Here is a 14928-nt window from a genome sequence, read left to right as displayed (position 1 = left end):
CCCAAGACTAAAATATATTCATCTATATTACAATTGATTTCATATACTGGCTCTATTTTTATTAGCAAGACGATGTGCAAGTAGCTATACTGTTAAGATGTTGATATTTTTCTTGCAGTATCTAGTGTGTGGCGCTGAAGACTTCGAGTGTCAAGTATTAAAATTAACACTCCTTACCTAAGCTAGCTGGCCTGTCGCCGTAAATTGCTGTCGGGGGAGGGACCACAGCTCCGCCTTGAGGAAGCTTCAAGTGCATGCGTCACTCAAGCGGTTTAAATTTCGCTGGAGGTAGCTCTCTATCGCTCCAGCAAGGAAACCCAGCTCGCCGGAGAAGCTGAACTGCGGTAGTGCGAGTGGATTGTAGAGACAGCTGTACTTGGCTTGACTTAGATGTTCGCAGTTTTTTAAACATTATAAAAAGCGTTCTAAGGAATAATTGGAAAATGTTAATACAAAGTTCAGTGCCCGCCACTGCTTTTATGTAAAATAAACAATGGCTGATGTTTGTCAATTTTACTATTCTAATTGGTTTCGTTTGCATCTAGGGAGTTTTGGTTTGTACAACTGTGACAAAAACTCTGTCCAGCTATGAAAGTTGACTTCAGTACCACAGTTTACTACTGTACTTCGAAATGCGAAGGTTTCGTTCTACTGCTTCTAAACACATCCCTGCAGTCGTCTGGTGTTTCATTGTAAGACTTCGTGTTAACAAGACTGATACCTTTATCACCCTCCATATACGAATATCCGCATATTGGGAGAACAACATTGACACTATCGAAAAGGTTCTTCTTGTGAACTATGTACTAGGTAGGCCGTAGGTTATGTTCTGCGTGAACTGAGCAGCTGTAATGGAGGAGAGGAAAGGCGAGGCATATGGACCCTGATCGGTTGTTGCTCGTTAGCGCGCGGACTTTGATCACTATTACCCGTTACTTAATATCTTTCCTCATCAATAGCTGAGTGACTATGAACTTTCTGTGTTGAACAGAATCATATATGTATTCTGTATGAATTAAGGCAGAAGATGGCACTGCACACTCATTTTTCACCAAAACTGGACTATGATCGTTTTAGCCACCACCCTTCATTAATGTCAGTGGTATCCTGAAGACTGGCGTTCAGTGACGTATTTGTAACTGTGATTAATTATAATTTTACTGATTGCTTGTTGAAAAAGTAATTTAACTTGAAACCGGGTAAAATATTTCTCAGGTAGTCCGGCTCCATGGCTAAATGGTTAGCGTACTGGTCTTTGGTCACAGGGGTCCCGAGTTCGATTCCAGGCAGGGTGGGGAATTTTAACCATCATTGTCTAATTTCGCTGGCACGGGGGCTGGGTGTATGTGTCGTCTTTATCATCACTTCATCCTCATCACGACGCGCAGGTAGCCTACGGGCATCAAATCAAAAGACCTGCACCTGGCGAGCCGAACATGTCCTCGGACACTCGGCACTAAAAGCCATACGCCATTCCATTCCATTTCTCAGGTAACTGTAATTCGTCCCAATTACTTTTATTTTCTACTTTTCCATCACTGCTCACAGCTTCATCGGTCCAGTTCATTCCTAAACAACCTTTATCTGTTCACTAGTGGAATGTGTTCATCGTTAAAGGGCCAGTGTCACTGGCTTATCTCTCAGCAGTCACCGAAACAATGATCGATAGTATAATTTCAGTGCTTGAAATTATTTCAGTACCTCTTGATGTACAGCATTCTTAGCAATTTGCCGGAGCGAAAACAAGTCTTTAGTACTGTTCAACCTCGAGAAGGAAACAGTGAAAGTGGCCGCGAGAACAATAGGAATGTGGAGATAAACGCCTGTAATTTCTTATTCATTTTTTATTTATATACTAGCAATTACCCGGGACTTCGCTCGCGTGGATTTCGTAATTGGATACAAGTGATCATCCCTCAGTATTATACTAAGACATTATCTGAAAATCCCTAAAGTATAAAAACTCATATAAAAATTGAGTTTCACTTACCCCATGAACTACCGGGCGAGTTGGCCGTGCGCGTAGAGGCGCGCGGCTGTGAGCTTGCATCCGGGAGATAGTAGGTTCGAATCCCACTATCGGCAGCCCTGAAAATGGTTTTCCGTGGTTTCCCATTTTCACACCAGGCAAATGCTGGGGCTGTACCTTAATTAAGGCCACGGCCGCTTCCTTCCAACTCCTAGGCCTTTCCTATCCCATCGTCGCCATAAGACCTATCTGTGTCGGTGCGACGTAAAGCCCCTAGCAAAAAAAAAAAAACCATGAACTCTTTGTAAACCACGTTTGTGGTATTACCTTTTGAGACTAGGATGACCATGCGACATAGAACTGTACATGTGAGAAACAGTCTTCACTCAAGTCGAAAAAATAATGTTTCTTTATTTTAAAAGGAAATTCCAAATACAAATTTTCACGTCTGTATCATCTTCAGTTTTTGAGATATAAGTATCGCCATAAAAAGAACTTAACCCCTTTATCAGTCCTTCCCCCACCTAAGTGGAATTTCCGAAAGCAAAAAATACTCGTTTCTTTATTTTAAAAGGAGATTTCAAACACCAATTTTTACGTCTGTAACATCTTCAGTTTTTGAGATATACGTATCCTCATCAAAATAATTCAATTCTTTTTTCACTTCTTTTCACCCCCGTTAAGTGCCTTTTTCGAAACAAAAAGTATGTTCCTGATTTTTAAAGGACTTTCCAGATTTGAAGTTTCTTGTCTGTAACATGTTAAGTTTTTTACATATACTGTAGATATATCGGTACTCAATTTAAAAATTCACCCGTTTTTACAATTCTTTTCAGCCCCTTAAGTGGATTTTCCGAAAACAAAAAATGCGCGTTTCTTTATTTTTAAAGGAGATTCCCAATACTAGAATTCAACTTCTTCACTTCTTTCTAACCGCCTCCCCCCTTAAGTGGACTTCCCGAAAACAAAATATACTGTACTTATTTCTTTTTTAAAGGAAATTCAAAATACCAACGTTTACGTCTGTAACACCTTCAGTTTTTGAGATATAAGTATCCTCATAAAGGGGCTGCCCGGCCGAGGCAGTAAAGGCGTCCTCGATTCGCCCGGAAGGACGTGGGTTCGAATCCCCGTCAGGAAGTCGTAAAATTTAAGAAACGAGATTTCCACTTCCGGAAGTGCATATGGCCCTGAGGTTCACTCAGCCTACACCAAAAATGAGTACCAGGTTACTTCCTGGGGGCAAAGGCGGCCGGGCGTAGAGCTAACCACTCTACCCCACCACGTGCCGCGGTTAAGGCGCGGTTAACAATGGTGGAAGCCTTTACCTTCCACTCCTCCAAAGGCCTTCATGGCCTGTACGGAGGTGTCTTTGTCTTTGTTTTAAGTATCTTTACTAATTTTCACTCCCACTCCCTTAAGTCGATTTTTCTAAAACAAAAAAAAGTACGCGTTTCTTTATTTTTAAAGAAGATTTCAAATACCAATGTTCACGTCTGTAACATCTTTAGTTTTCCTTTAGATATAGGTATCCTCATACAAATAATTCAACTAATTTTTCAATTATTTTACCCCTTTAAGTGGATTTTTCGACAACAAAAGAAGACGTGTTTCTTTATTTTTAAAGGGGATTCCAAATACCAATTTTCACGTCTGTAACATCTTTAGTTTTTCAGATATAAGTATCCTCATACAAAGAATTCAACTAATTTTTCATTCTTTCACCCCCTCCCTTAAGTAGATTTTCCGAAGAAAAATACGTATTTCTTTATTGTAAAGGAGACACCAAATACCAATTTCATGTCTGTAACATCTTCAGTTTCCGAGATATCAGTATCCTAATAAAAAGAATTCAACCCCCTTTCAGTACTTTTACCCCCCCCCCCCCGTCTTAAGTGGTTTTTCTGAAAACAAAAATACATGTTTCTTGAGTTTTAAAAGAGATTAATATACCAATTTTCACGTCTGTAACATGTTAAGTTTTTGAGAAATACTGTAGGCCTTTATATGCTCATTTTAAACATTCACCGCCTTTTTCAGTTCCCTTAAGTTGATTTTCCGAAAACAAATTGTCTGTGTTTCTTTACTTTTACAGGAGATTCCAAATACCAATTTTCACGCCAGTAACATGTTAAGTTTCTGAGATATACCGGTACTGTAGATATGGTCTTTTTTTTTAAATACAACTCTCTTGTCGCTCCTGTTCACACTCCATAACTGGATTTTCCCAAAACAAGAAATGCGTGTTACTTTATTTTTCATGTCTGTAACATCTTCAGTTTTTGAGATATAAGTATCCTCATAAAAGGTATTTAACCCCGCTTTTATCTTTTTGATCCCCTTTAATGGGATTTTCAGAAAAAACCGCGTTTCTTTATTTTTAAAGGAGATTTCAAATACCAATTTTTACGTCTGTAAACTGGTAAGTTTTTGTGATAAACAGTAGATATACTCAAACAAACAATTCAATCCCCCTTTTCACTCCCTTAGTGACGGAATATCAAAAAATCCTATCATACACTCTGATATAAATGTATCCCCAAAATTTCATTTCTTTATGTCCAGTAGTTTTGGCTCGGCGATGATGAATCAGTCTGTCAGGACATGTTATTATATACATCCTGTGACAATAAAGTTCGGTGAATGAAGCCAGAACGGTCGATCCGGCAACACTGGCGGCACGCAACGCTGCACCTGTGTAGCAGCAGGTTTTGACCACCTGCTCCCAACGTTGTTCAGTTGAGCATCGGGTGTGTGCCGTGTAAGACCTGTTTGACAAAGTGCGTGGTTAGTACGTTGGTGCTGAACTGCGAACAGGACCATGAACGACCAAAAAATCAATGTACAGATTTGTTTTAAGCTTGGCAAGACACCGAAAGAAACGCATGCGATGCTGGTTCGTGTTTATGAAGATCAAGTACTGTCATTGAAGTGTGTCTACGAGTGGTTCGCCCGTTTTCGAGAAGGTCGGGAAAGTGTTTCTGACAACCCCCGTAGCGGAACATTGAGAAGGTGAGGACATTAATCACGAACGATCGGCGATTAACTGTGCCATGATAGCGGATGAACTGCAGATTAACTGTGAATCCGTGTGTCCAACGAAACGTGACGAGGCTTTTGAATACCATCCCAAAGGAAGCCTTCTTGCAAGGTTTCCAGGACGTGTATCGCCGATCTCAGCAGTGCATAGTTATGGAAGGGGACTATTTCGAAGGACAGTAAGATCACTGTTGTGCATTGTTCGTCTATGTTGATAGTATATGACTATTCACCGAACTTTATTGTCGCAGGTTGTATATAGAGATGTATTTATTTATTTTTCTTAATCCGTTTACCCCCCAGGGTTGGTTTTTTCCCACGGACTCAGCGAGGGATTCCACCTCGACCGCCTCAAGGACAGTGTCCTGGAGCGTGCGACTTTAGGTCGGGGGATACAATTGGGGAGAAGGACCAGTACCTCGTCCAGGCGGCCTCACCTGTTATGCTGAACAGCGGCCTTGGGAAGATTGGAAGGGATAGACAAGGACGCAGCTGTGGCCATAAGTTAGTACCTAGTGTCTAGAGGAGAACTGGGAAACCACGGAAAACCACTAACCACTATTGTACACCATGGAGGTCGACAGGGCTAGATATACATATATTTATTTACTTGTTTATTTATTTACCTTTCTTTCTTTCTTTCTTAATCTGCTTACCCTCCAGGGTTGGTTTTCCCGTCGGACTCAGCGAGGGATCCCACCTCTACCGCCTCAAGGACAGTGTCCTGGAGCTTCAGACTCTGGGTCGGGGGATACAACTGGGGAGGATGACCAGTACCTCGCCCAGGCGGCCTCACCTGCTATGCTGAACAGGGGCCTTGTGGAGGGATGGGAAGATTGGAAGGGATAGACAAGGAAGAGGGAAGGAACCGGCCGTGGCCTTGAATTAGGTACCATCCCGGCATTTGCCTGGAGGAGAAGTGGGAAACCACGGAAAACCACTTCCAGGATGGCTGAGGTGGGAATCGAACCACCTCTACTCAGTTGACCTCCCGAGGCTGAGTGGACCCCGTTCCAGCCCTCGTACCACTTTTCAAATTTCGTGGCAGAGCCGGGAATCGAACCTGGACCTCCGGAGGTGGCAGCTAATCACACTAACCACTACACCACAGAGGCGGACTATTTATTTATCTATTTAAACTATTACCTGATCTACTTTATTCCCATATTTAATACTGAATTCACCGTTATTTCACTTTCTAAGCAGTTGAAGCTCTTCATGTTTTAATACAGTATATTTATCTCCAATTTCTATTCCTCATCCCTCTTCTTCTCTTGTTATCACATTTATCTTTCTTTTCTTCATACAGTTTCTAATACTCCAATCTTCCAACTTCTCATTTACTCCACCAGGCTATTCTTGTAATTCTCTCACATCCTTTCTTCAAATCACAATTTCATCAAGCCGGGATGAGTAGCTGCCGGCCCCGTGGTGTAGGGGTAGCGTGCCTGCCTCTTACCCGGAGGCCCCGGGTTCGATTCTCGGCCAGATCAGGCATTTTTACCTGGACCTGAGGGCTGGTTCGGAGTCCACTCAGCCTACGTGATTAGAATTGAGGAGCTATCTGACGGTGAGACAGCGGCCCCGGTCTAGGAAGCTAGGAATAACGGCCGAGAAGATTCGTCGTGCTGACCACACGACACCTCGTAATCTGCAGGCCTTCGGGCTGAGCAGCGGTCACTTGGCAGGCTAAGGCCCTTCAAGGGCTGTAGTGCCATGGGGTTTGGTTTGGTGTGGTTTTTGGGATGAGTAGCTCAGACGGTAGAGCGGTGGCCTTCAGAGCCCGCCTAGACAGGTTCGATTCTCACTGATTCCGGTGGTATTAAACGATGTTTAAATACGTCACCTTTGTGTCAGAAGATTTACTGGTGCCGGTTATGTAAACGAACTCCTGAGAGACACAATTCTGACACCTTGGCATCTCCGAAATCCGTAAAGAAGTACTTAGTGGGACGCAAAATCAATGCCGTTATTGTGATTTCATCAACAAACAATACTGTGTCCATTCTTGTATCTTCGTGAGTTTCTTATGCCTCCCTTCATATCATCCATCCTGCAATTACTGTTTTTGTCCATTCATTAGGTACTTTACCCGTCTGACTCCTTGGATGAATAGTCAGTGTACTGGTCTGAGGTTCCGAGGGCCCCAGGTCCGATTCCCGACTGGGCCGAGGATTTTAAATGCGTATGGTTATTCTCCTGGTTCGAGGACTAGATAATTGCGTTCGTGTTAATACACTTCTTTTCGTACACAAAAAACACACCGCACTAGTAACCACCACAGAAACACACAATAGTGAATACGTTCCTCCACAGACGGTTGGCGCTAGGAAGGGCATCCGACCGCACAACTGTTCCAAATTCATATCAAATGTCGACCATAATAGACTGGGAAGAAAGCCGGGAAGAAGAATTAGTTTACAAGTTGCTTTACGTCGCATCGGCATAGGTCTTACGGCGACGATGGGATAAGAAAGGTCTAGGAGTGAGAATGAAGCGGCTGTGGCCTTAACTAAAGTTCAGCCGCAGTATTTGCCTGGTGTGGAAAAAGGAAACCATGGGAAACCATCTTCAGTGCTGGGGTTCGAACCCATTATCTCCCGAATGCAAGCTCACAGCTGCGCGCCTCTAACCGCACGGCCAACTCGCTCGGTAAGAAGAATTAGGTACCTTACCAAAAGCCCATATCATTCCTGTTAGTCTATAACAGGACTCTCCAAAATGCGATCTTAAGGCCACATCTCGGCCGCGAAGGAGTTTAATCAGGCCCCCGGCTAGCAAAACATTAATCAAAATGAATAACGAGAAAAACTAAGCTTTAACAGAAAAACAAAGGATTGAGTTTATTTTTAAGTGCGTCGTCCAGTTCTTACGATATGTCTAACTCTACGAGGGTTCGCGAGAAGTGTTTCTGACCCTCCTGCCACGGAGTTTGTTTATGGGATTTCCGATAGATGCAAACAAACCTTTTATTTGTCGAAGTTCACAAAATCAACCTTCAACCCGCGTGGAGGCCAGGTTCGTCAACCACGAGACCAACTGTGCTGCTGACCCCCACACGCAAATTGAGAACAGGTATAACGGCTGCTAAATTTAAAGTGCAATTTTCTCGCTAAAAAGGCTCTAATGGCACAAACTCTCCGACACGTATCTGTTTATTGTTGTACATAGATGAACCTCTGGAAGTTTGAACAAAGTCGGTTATCTCATAGCTGTGGCCTCCCCTTGTAAGGCGGGGTGAGTCAGGTACTGCTATAACTATCCCAGTATACGCTTGATTTGGCGAGGAGAAATCATGGAAATCCATCTCTAGAATGCAACTTATATTAACTCATTTCTCTTCTCAATTGTATTCCCAGTGCTAACTAACTGAAACTAATCTTAAATTCGTCACACAGCTGCGAATGTAACCAAGGACAACGAGCCGGAAAGTTAACATGCTAAAACTACAGCCAAGGGCATTGACAAACTGGAGAAATATTCTGAATGAACTTGTATCTTGCTGATGAAATATAAATCGAAATGGAAGCCTTTTGTGGCACATCATAATCATATCTACAAAGCATGAATAAATCGTTTCTTACTCGTTTACTTTATGCATCTGCAGGACAATCCACAAGAGATGTTCTCTGCTCAGCGTTGATCTTTTACTTCAACGTTACTATCTGAAAATGGCAAAAATAGATTAACAATATATAATCTGCGAACCAAGCGGATAAGATAATAAGGTCACGGATTTCCGTACTAATATAAGAGACGACATGAGCACATCAGCGCTCACAGTTGAGAGGCTCAGAAAAGAGTGATCGCTATCTAGTTTCACATATTCTTCAACGGACACTACATATATATTTCTTGAGTTCCATTCTCCCTTTTCTTAATTTCTTTCTTAATCCGTTTACCCTCCAGGGTTGGTTTTTCCCTCGGACTCAGCGAGGGATCCTACGTCTACCGCCCCAAGGGCGGAAAACCACCTCTCGGAAGAGAAGTAGCCGTGCCTAGCTTCTTAGCCGGGCAATATTTTTTGGTAGAGGACTACCGAGGCGGTAGACCTCTAGGGAGAGAACACATCTCTCCATCCGCTAGTTTCTGGAAGGGGAGATAGAGAAAAGAGGACTACATATTTAAGCCCCTCTACTCCCTCGAATTCAATAAAGCATTAACATTTACTCAGGTTAGCCTGTTTAAATTCGATGCCCACGTAGTTAAAGATGGCAGCTGTGAAAAAAGCACGTGGATTTCAAGTTGCCGCCCACCACGTGCATAAGGTGGCAGCAATGAGGTTAGGGTCTGTCAGGATGCCAGCACTGAAGTTAGCGATGTTTAAAATTCCGCGCCCACGTGGTTAAAGATGGCAGCTGTCAAAAAAGCACGTGGATTTTTAATTTCCGCGCCATAAGGTAGCAGCCATGAGGTTTAGCCCCGTCAAGATGGCAGCACTGAGGTTAGCGATGCTCTGTTGTTTAAAGATGGCAGCTGTCATCTTGACAGTGGTCAAACAAGCACGTAGCTTTGTTTACAAACAATAGCACGTGATCGTGACGTCATGGTCACGTGGTCATGACGTCATAGGGTCAATGGCCTTCGCCGGGGTAAATGACCTCGGAAGGCAGACCCTCCGTGGCTGTGGGACTTTCTTAGCTCTACTATTTATAATGCCGGGCTGAGTGGCTCAGACGGTTAAGGCGCTGACCTTCTAACCCCAACTTGGCAGGTTCGATCCTGGCTCAGTCCGGTGGTACTTGAAGGTGCTCAAATACGACAGCCTCGTGTCGGTAGATTTACTAGCACGTGAAAGAACTCCTGCGGGACTAAATTACGGCACCTCGGCGTCTCCGAAGACCGTAAAAGTAGTTAGTAGGACGTAAACCAAATAACATTAAATTAATTATTAACTATTTATAACTGGTACCAATTTCAAAAGTTGAAACCTTCCCATTTTCTGAATATCGCTGTGAATGACAGACATAATTGGGGGGATGGGAAGGTTGGAAGGGTTAGACAAGGAAGAGGGAAAGAAGCCGCTTTATGTTAGGAACCATCCCGGCATTTACCTGGAGGAGAAGTGGAAAACCACGGAAAACCACTTCTAGGATGACTGAGGTAATGACTCATTTGACCTCCTGAGGCTGAGTGGACCCCGTTCGAGCCCTCGTACGACGTTTCAAATTTCGTGGCAGAGCCGGAAATCGATCCCGGGCCTCCGGGGGTGGCAGCTAACTACACTAGAGAGGCGCACACGGTATATATAGGCTATAATACATACATACTATACTACATTTACTACATATATATATATATATATATATATATATATACTACATTTATATAGGGATATGCTAAATAATGTATCTAACATTGGTGGGTTAAGTTTTGTACAATTAAGTAACAACACCCCCAAAACAGAGCCGCCGTGGCTCAGGCGGCAGCGCAACGGCGTCTCACCACTGGGTTCCGTGGTTCAAAACCCGGTCACTCCATGTGAGATTTGTGCTGCGACAGGCTCCGGCAGTCGGCATAATTGTAATCCTCGCCAATAGATGGGGGCTTCATTCATTTCATTCCTAACCCGGTCGAATGACTGGAAACAGGCTATGGATTTTCATTTTTCATTCCAAAACATTATTATTTCATTTGAACAATTAACAATCCCTCGGCAGTAAGGCTGTCTAATGAGCATGAGCGGTAGCAGAAGAGACAGAGTGCATATCAACTCACACATAGACCATAAGTGTAATGTTACAACTTTTTTATATGCACTCGGGTAATGATGGGTTCGAACTCTGTCATTGATAGCTCTGAAGGTGGTTATCAGTGGGTTCCCATTTTCACAGCAGGCATTTTCACCTCCATGGCTGAGTCCATTATTCTCCTAGGTAGCTCATCACCCCCCATTTGCCATCCACAAGCAAAATCATGAAAATTACATTAGTTGGATCGACTACCTTCTCAAAACTAATTTTGAAACTTATCACCGTCATATTAATCGCAAAAAAGTCCAAGTTAATTTATAAACTGTATTCTACTCTATTCTTAAATCAGAAAGTTTCGAACCAAATTCCTGAAGGTACCTATTTGAGGTCGCTGTCGCTTCCTTCCCAGTCCTAGCCCTTTCCTGTCCCATCGTCGCCGATGTTTTTGTGTGGCATTATATCGTTTACATACGTATAGATCATATATCGTCGGTGTTCTGGCAGAAGTTACTAAGTCCAAAAACATAGTTTTGAGATACTGTATGCGTGTTTTAAGAAATCAGTGATATATGATTCTATATTGCTTTTGCTGGCGGGACCTAGTGTTTACAGTGCACTATGTCTTCTGGTATGGGCTAGATCAATCTTGTTACTTTCATTGATCTGTCTCAGCTTTATCCTTCGCTTTGACAAAATGAAAGTGACTGAGGTATGAGTGATGCTAGTAATGCCATTCCTTCTGCAGCCAGTCCCTGCTATGAATGGTGTGAAAATATTGTTCATAGGGTCGGTTGGTGCATGCATTTCAGTGGGCTTGGCAGACTGGTATGCAATAGCAACTTCTGGCTCGGTGAGGAAAGCAACGGGAAACTACCTCACTCCTCATTTCCCTAGTACGCCTCTTCAGTGATGCCTAAGCAATCTATGACAGCTGATGGCGGAGCTGTTGAGGATCCAACCAGCTTTCGGGCTGAGGACTAAACATACATACATGATTCTATATTGCTGCGAGGCTATCGCACGTTTTGGGCTAGTTCTTTTTGCAATGCCTTCTACTATGTTAACGGCCGTAGCCGTGTTGAAACACCGGATCCCGTGAGATCTCCGAAGTTAAGCAACATTGGGCGTGGTCAGAAGTTGGATGGGTTGCCACGCGCTGTTGGTGGGGGGTAAGGGATTGGAGGAGCGGAAAGGAACTGGCCACCCTACCGCACGTAAACTCCGGCTTAGGAACACCTCTGCGGAGGTTCGGACCTGCCTTCGGGCAGTATAACCCTTACCTTACCTTCTACTATGTTACATATTAAGTGAAGTCCACTTAGTCACTTTTGCCTGGACGTCAATCTTCAAAAATGGACTCCACATTTGAGGGTAGGGTACCCGTACCCTCAAAATGGTTCATTCTATTAAAATAACGACCATGCCACCGTGTAGAACGTGTTTTCTTTACCCCAGTAGTACATTTAACTCAAATTCGTAAAAAATGGACTTAGTCACCTTTACCTGAACGCCGACGCTATCTTCATTGTAGATTGTGCTGACTTTCAGCGTTCAGTCTGCGAGCCTCCGAGAATTAAGTACGCGCCTCCACAATCCTCTTATTTGCGATTACCCTAACTCTGTGTCCTCGTTCAGTTCCACACGTCTTATCATAAAATAATTACAAACAAAGTATAACCATCGTCGCCTTGGTCTTCGTCTACTTATCTTACCCTCCATGGCCGAGTCCAATATTTTTTTAGGTCGTATCATCCTTCAGTCACCGCAATTGCCCTACAAGCAACAAAATGGAAATTAAAAAAATCATTAGTTAGATCGATCACCTCTCCAAAACTATTTTTAATCACACGTTAATACCAATCAAAGTCCTCTAGATTGCGTGCCAATAGCCTGGATTCAATTCCAAATCTCTCCTCAGCGCTCATATTGAATGAGGGCATATTATAGTGATTCGTCCGTCGGATGGAGACGTTAAGTCTTGAACAGAACCGTTGCGTGCTGTTGGACAGGAGTAGAGTTTCACTCTCTCCCTTCCTACTATCACATATCATGCCATTCATTTCATCTCATTAACTCCTCTGATGACTTTGACATCAGGAAGAGAATCCTGTCGTAAAAACTCGCTACGAAGATTCGCCTCACTTCAGTCCCGACCCCGTATAGAAATGATACACAAGAGTTGGACACACACTATCACAAGAAAAGTGGAAGTTACTCTATAAATTGTACATTTATTTTCTTTCTTTCTTTTTTTTTTTTTTTTTTTTTGCTAGGGGCTTTACGTCGCACCGACACAGATAGGTCTTATGGCGACCAGGGGATAGGAAAGGCCTAGGAGTTGGAAGGAAGCGGCCGTGGCATTAATTAAGGTACAGCCCCAGCATTTGCCTGGTGTGAAAATGGGAAACCACGGAAAACCATCTTCAGGGCTGCCGATAGTGGGATTCGAACCTACTATCTCCCGGATGCAAGCTTCACAGCCACGCGCCTCTACGCGGACGGCCAACTCGCCCGGTCATTTATTTTCTTTCTTTCTTAATCCGTTTACCCTCCAGGGTTGGTTTTTCTCTCGGACTCAGCGAGGGATCTCACCTCTACCGCCTCACGGGCAGTGTCTTGGAGTGTGCGACTTTGGGTCGGGGGATACAACTGGGGAGGAAACCCAGTACCTCAGTTTTAACGTCTGTAACATCTTAATTTTCTGAGGTATATGTATCCTCATATCAAGAATTCAACTCCTTCCTAACATATTTTCACCCTCCCGCCCTCACCCCTTAATTGGATTTTCTGGAAACAAAAATTTGTATTTTTTTTATTTTAAAGGAGATTACAAATGCCAATTTTAATGTTTGCAACATGTTAGGTTTTTGTGAATTATTGTACATAATCTTGCTGCTGATTTGCCTGGAGGAAAAGTGGGAAACCACGGAAAACCACTTCGAGGATGGCTGAGGTGGGAATCGAACCCCTCTCTACTCAGTTGACCTATCGAGGGTGAGTGGACCCATTCCAGCCCTCGTATCACGTTTCAAATTTCATGGCATAGCTAGGAATCGAACCCGAGCCTTCGGGGATGGTAAATAATCACACTAACCACTACATCATATAGTCGGACCTGTACAGTTACTGTATTGTAAAATGCGAAGTTTCGTGCAAAATTTCTGGAGGTTATGTTTCCTTGCTTCCAAATTAATGTAAATATGTGAAAACCGATTTAGGAGCAAGTGGTACTCACGGCATTTTCCTGGTGCACACAGTCTTATCGCCCAGCACTGCGGACAAACACATAACACAGCACACGAGAAACAAGAGCGAAGAGTTCGCCATCGCTGATGGACTGCAACTGAACGCAAACAAAAATCATGAGCGTGGGGCAGACTACTCATAAAGTTTCCTCGTTCAAAGAGGACATGTGCTTAGGCCTAGACGGGGGATTCCCTCTTGTTTCATTACTCAGAAGTGATCTCGGATGTTAAAGATCAGTGTACTGCACTAGGAAGACCTTGGGAATATCACCGCTTGCACGCGCATCCTTAGATAACTAAAGATTCGTTGCAGTGATAACGACCATCACTTACTTCAAGACAAAACCTGCCCGGCTGAGTCGAATGCCCAAATTGGCCAGCTCAGTCCGATGGCATTTGAAGGTGTCCAAATATAGTAGTGGCGACTTGTAGAGAAAGCATTACATTTTTATTCCAATTTAGCCGGCTGAAACTAGAAATTATAGGAATTATTAAAAAAAACAATTTGTGCAAATTTTGAATTATTAACAAAATTATTATCGAAAATACGCACAAAATGTCGTTTGTCGCGGCTAACCGATTTGTATAGCGCCAAAGCAAGTGGAGGAGACTTCGCAAATGCTATGAAGAAGGGTAACAGGGGTATTTTTTTGCCAAGGTCGTGGACACTGAGGTATGATTCACTTGCTTGCCGTGTGCATTCGTCAGTCTGGCAGTCTCTTTAATATTGTCTGTTGGTTTCTTAGAGAGTAGTCAAATATTAAATGAAATTTTAATTTTATAATCACGCTGTACTTCTATTTAATTGTGTAATATTTTTTCTTTCGTGAAAGTTTTGTTGTATAGTATTGAATCAAAATCTCAAAGAAACTACCGTATTATTGCCGCACTTAAGTTAGTAAACTATCAACCTTTACCCCTCTGTCGAAATTCGCTCAGAGAGCATCGAAAACTTACCATTTTGTAGCTTTTTTTTTTAGTT

The 14928-nt window shown here is 43.0% G+C and overlaps 1 protein-coding gene across 1 annotated transcript in view; it reads right to left on the bottom strand.

Moving 5' to 3' along the window:
* LOC136886431 (multiple epidermal growth factor-like domains protein 10) overlaps window positions 1–14072 on the bottom strand; it is an 86250-nt gene extending 72178 nt beyond the window's left edge. The window contains exon 1 of the mRNA XM_067159209.2: window positions 13937–14072. Coding sequence (XP_067015310.2) covers window positions 13937–14028 — 92 coding nt within the window. The 5' untranslated portion in view covers window positions 14029–14072. The remainder of the gene's footprint in view (window positions 1–13936) is intronic.
* Between the last annotated feature and the right edge of the window lie 856 nt (window positions 14073–14928).

The sequence above is a fragment of the Anabrus simplex genome, chromosome 1 (assembly GCF_040414725.1).
Source record: "Anabrus simplex isolate iqAnaSimp1 chromosome 1, ASM4041472v1, whole genome shotgun sequence".
Taxonomy (NCBI): Eukaryota; Metazoa; Arthropoda; class Insecta; order Orthoptera; family Tettigoniidae; genus Anabrus; species Anabrus simplex.
The sequence above is the reverse complement of the archived record's forward strand: the minus strand, read 5'-3'. Positions and strand labels throughout refer to the sequence as shown.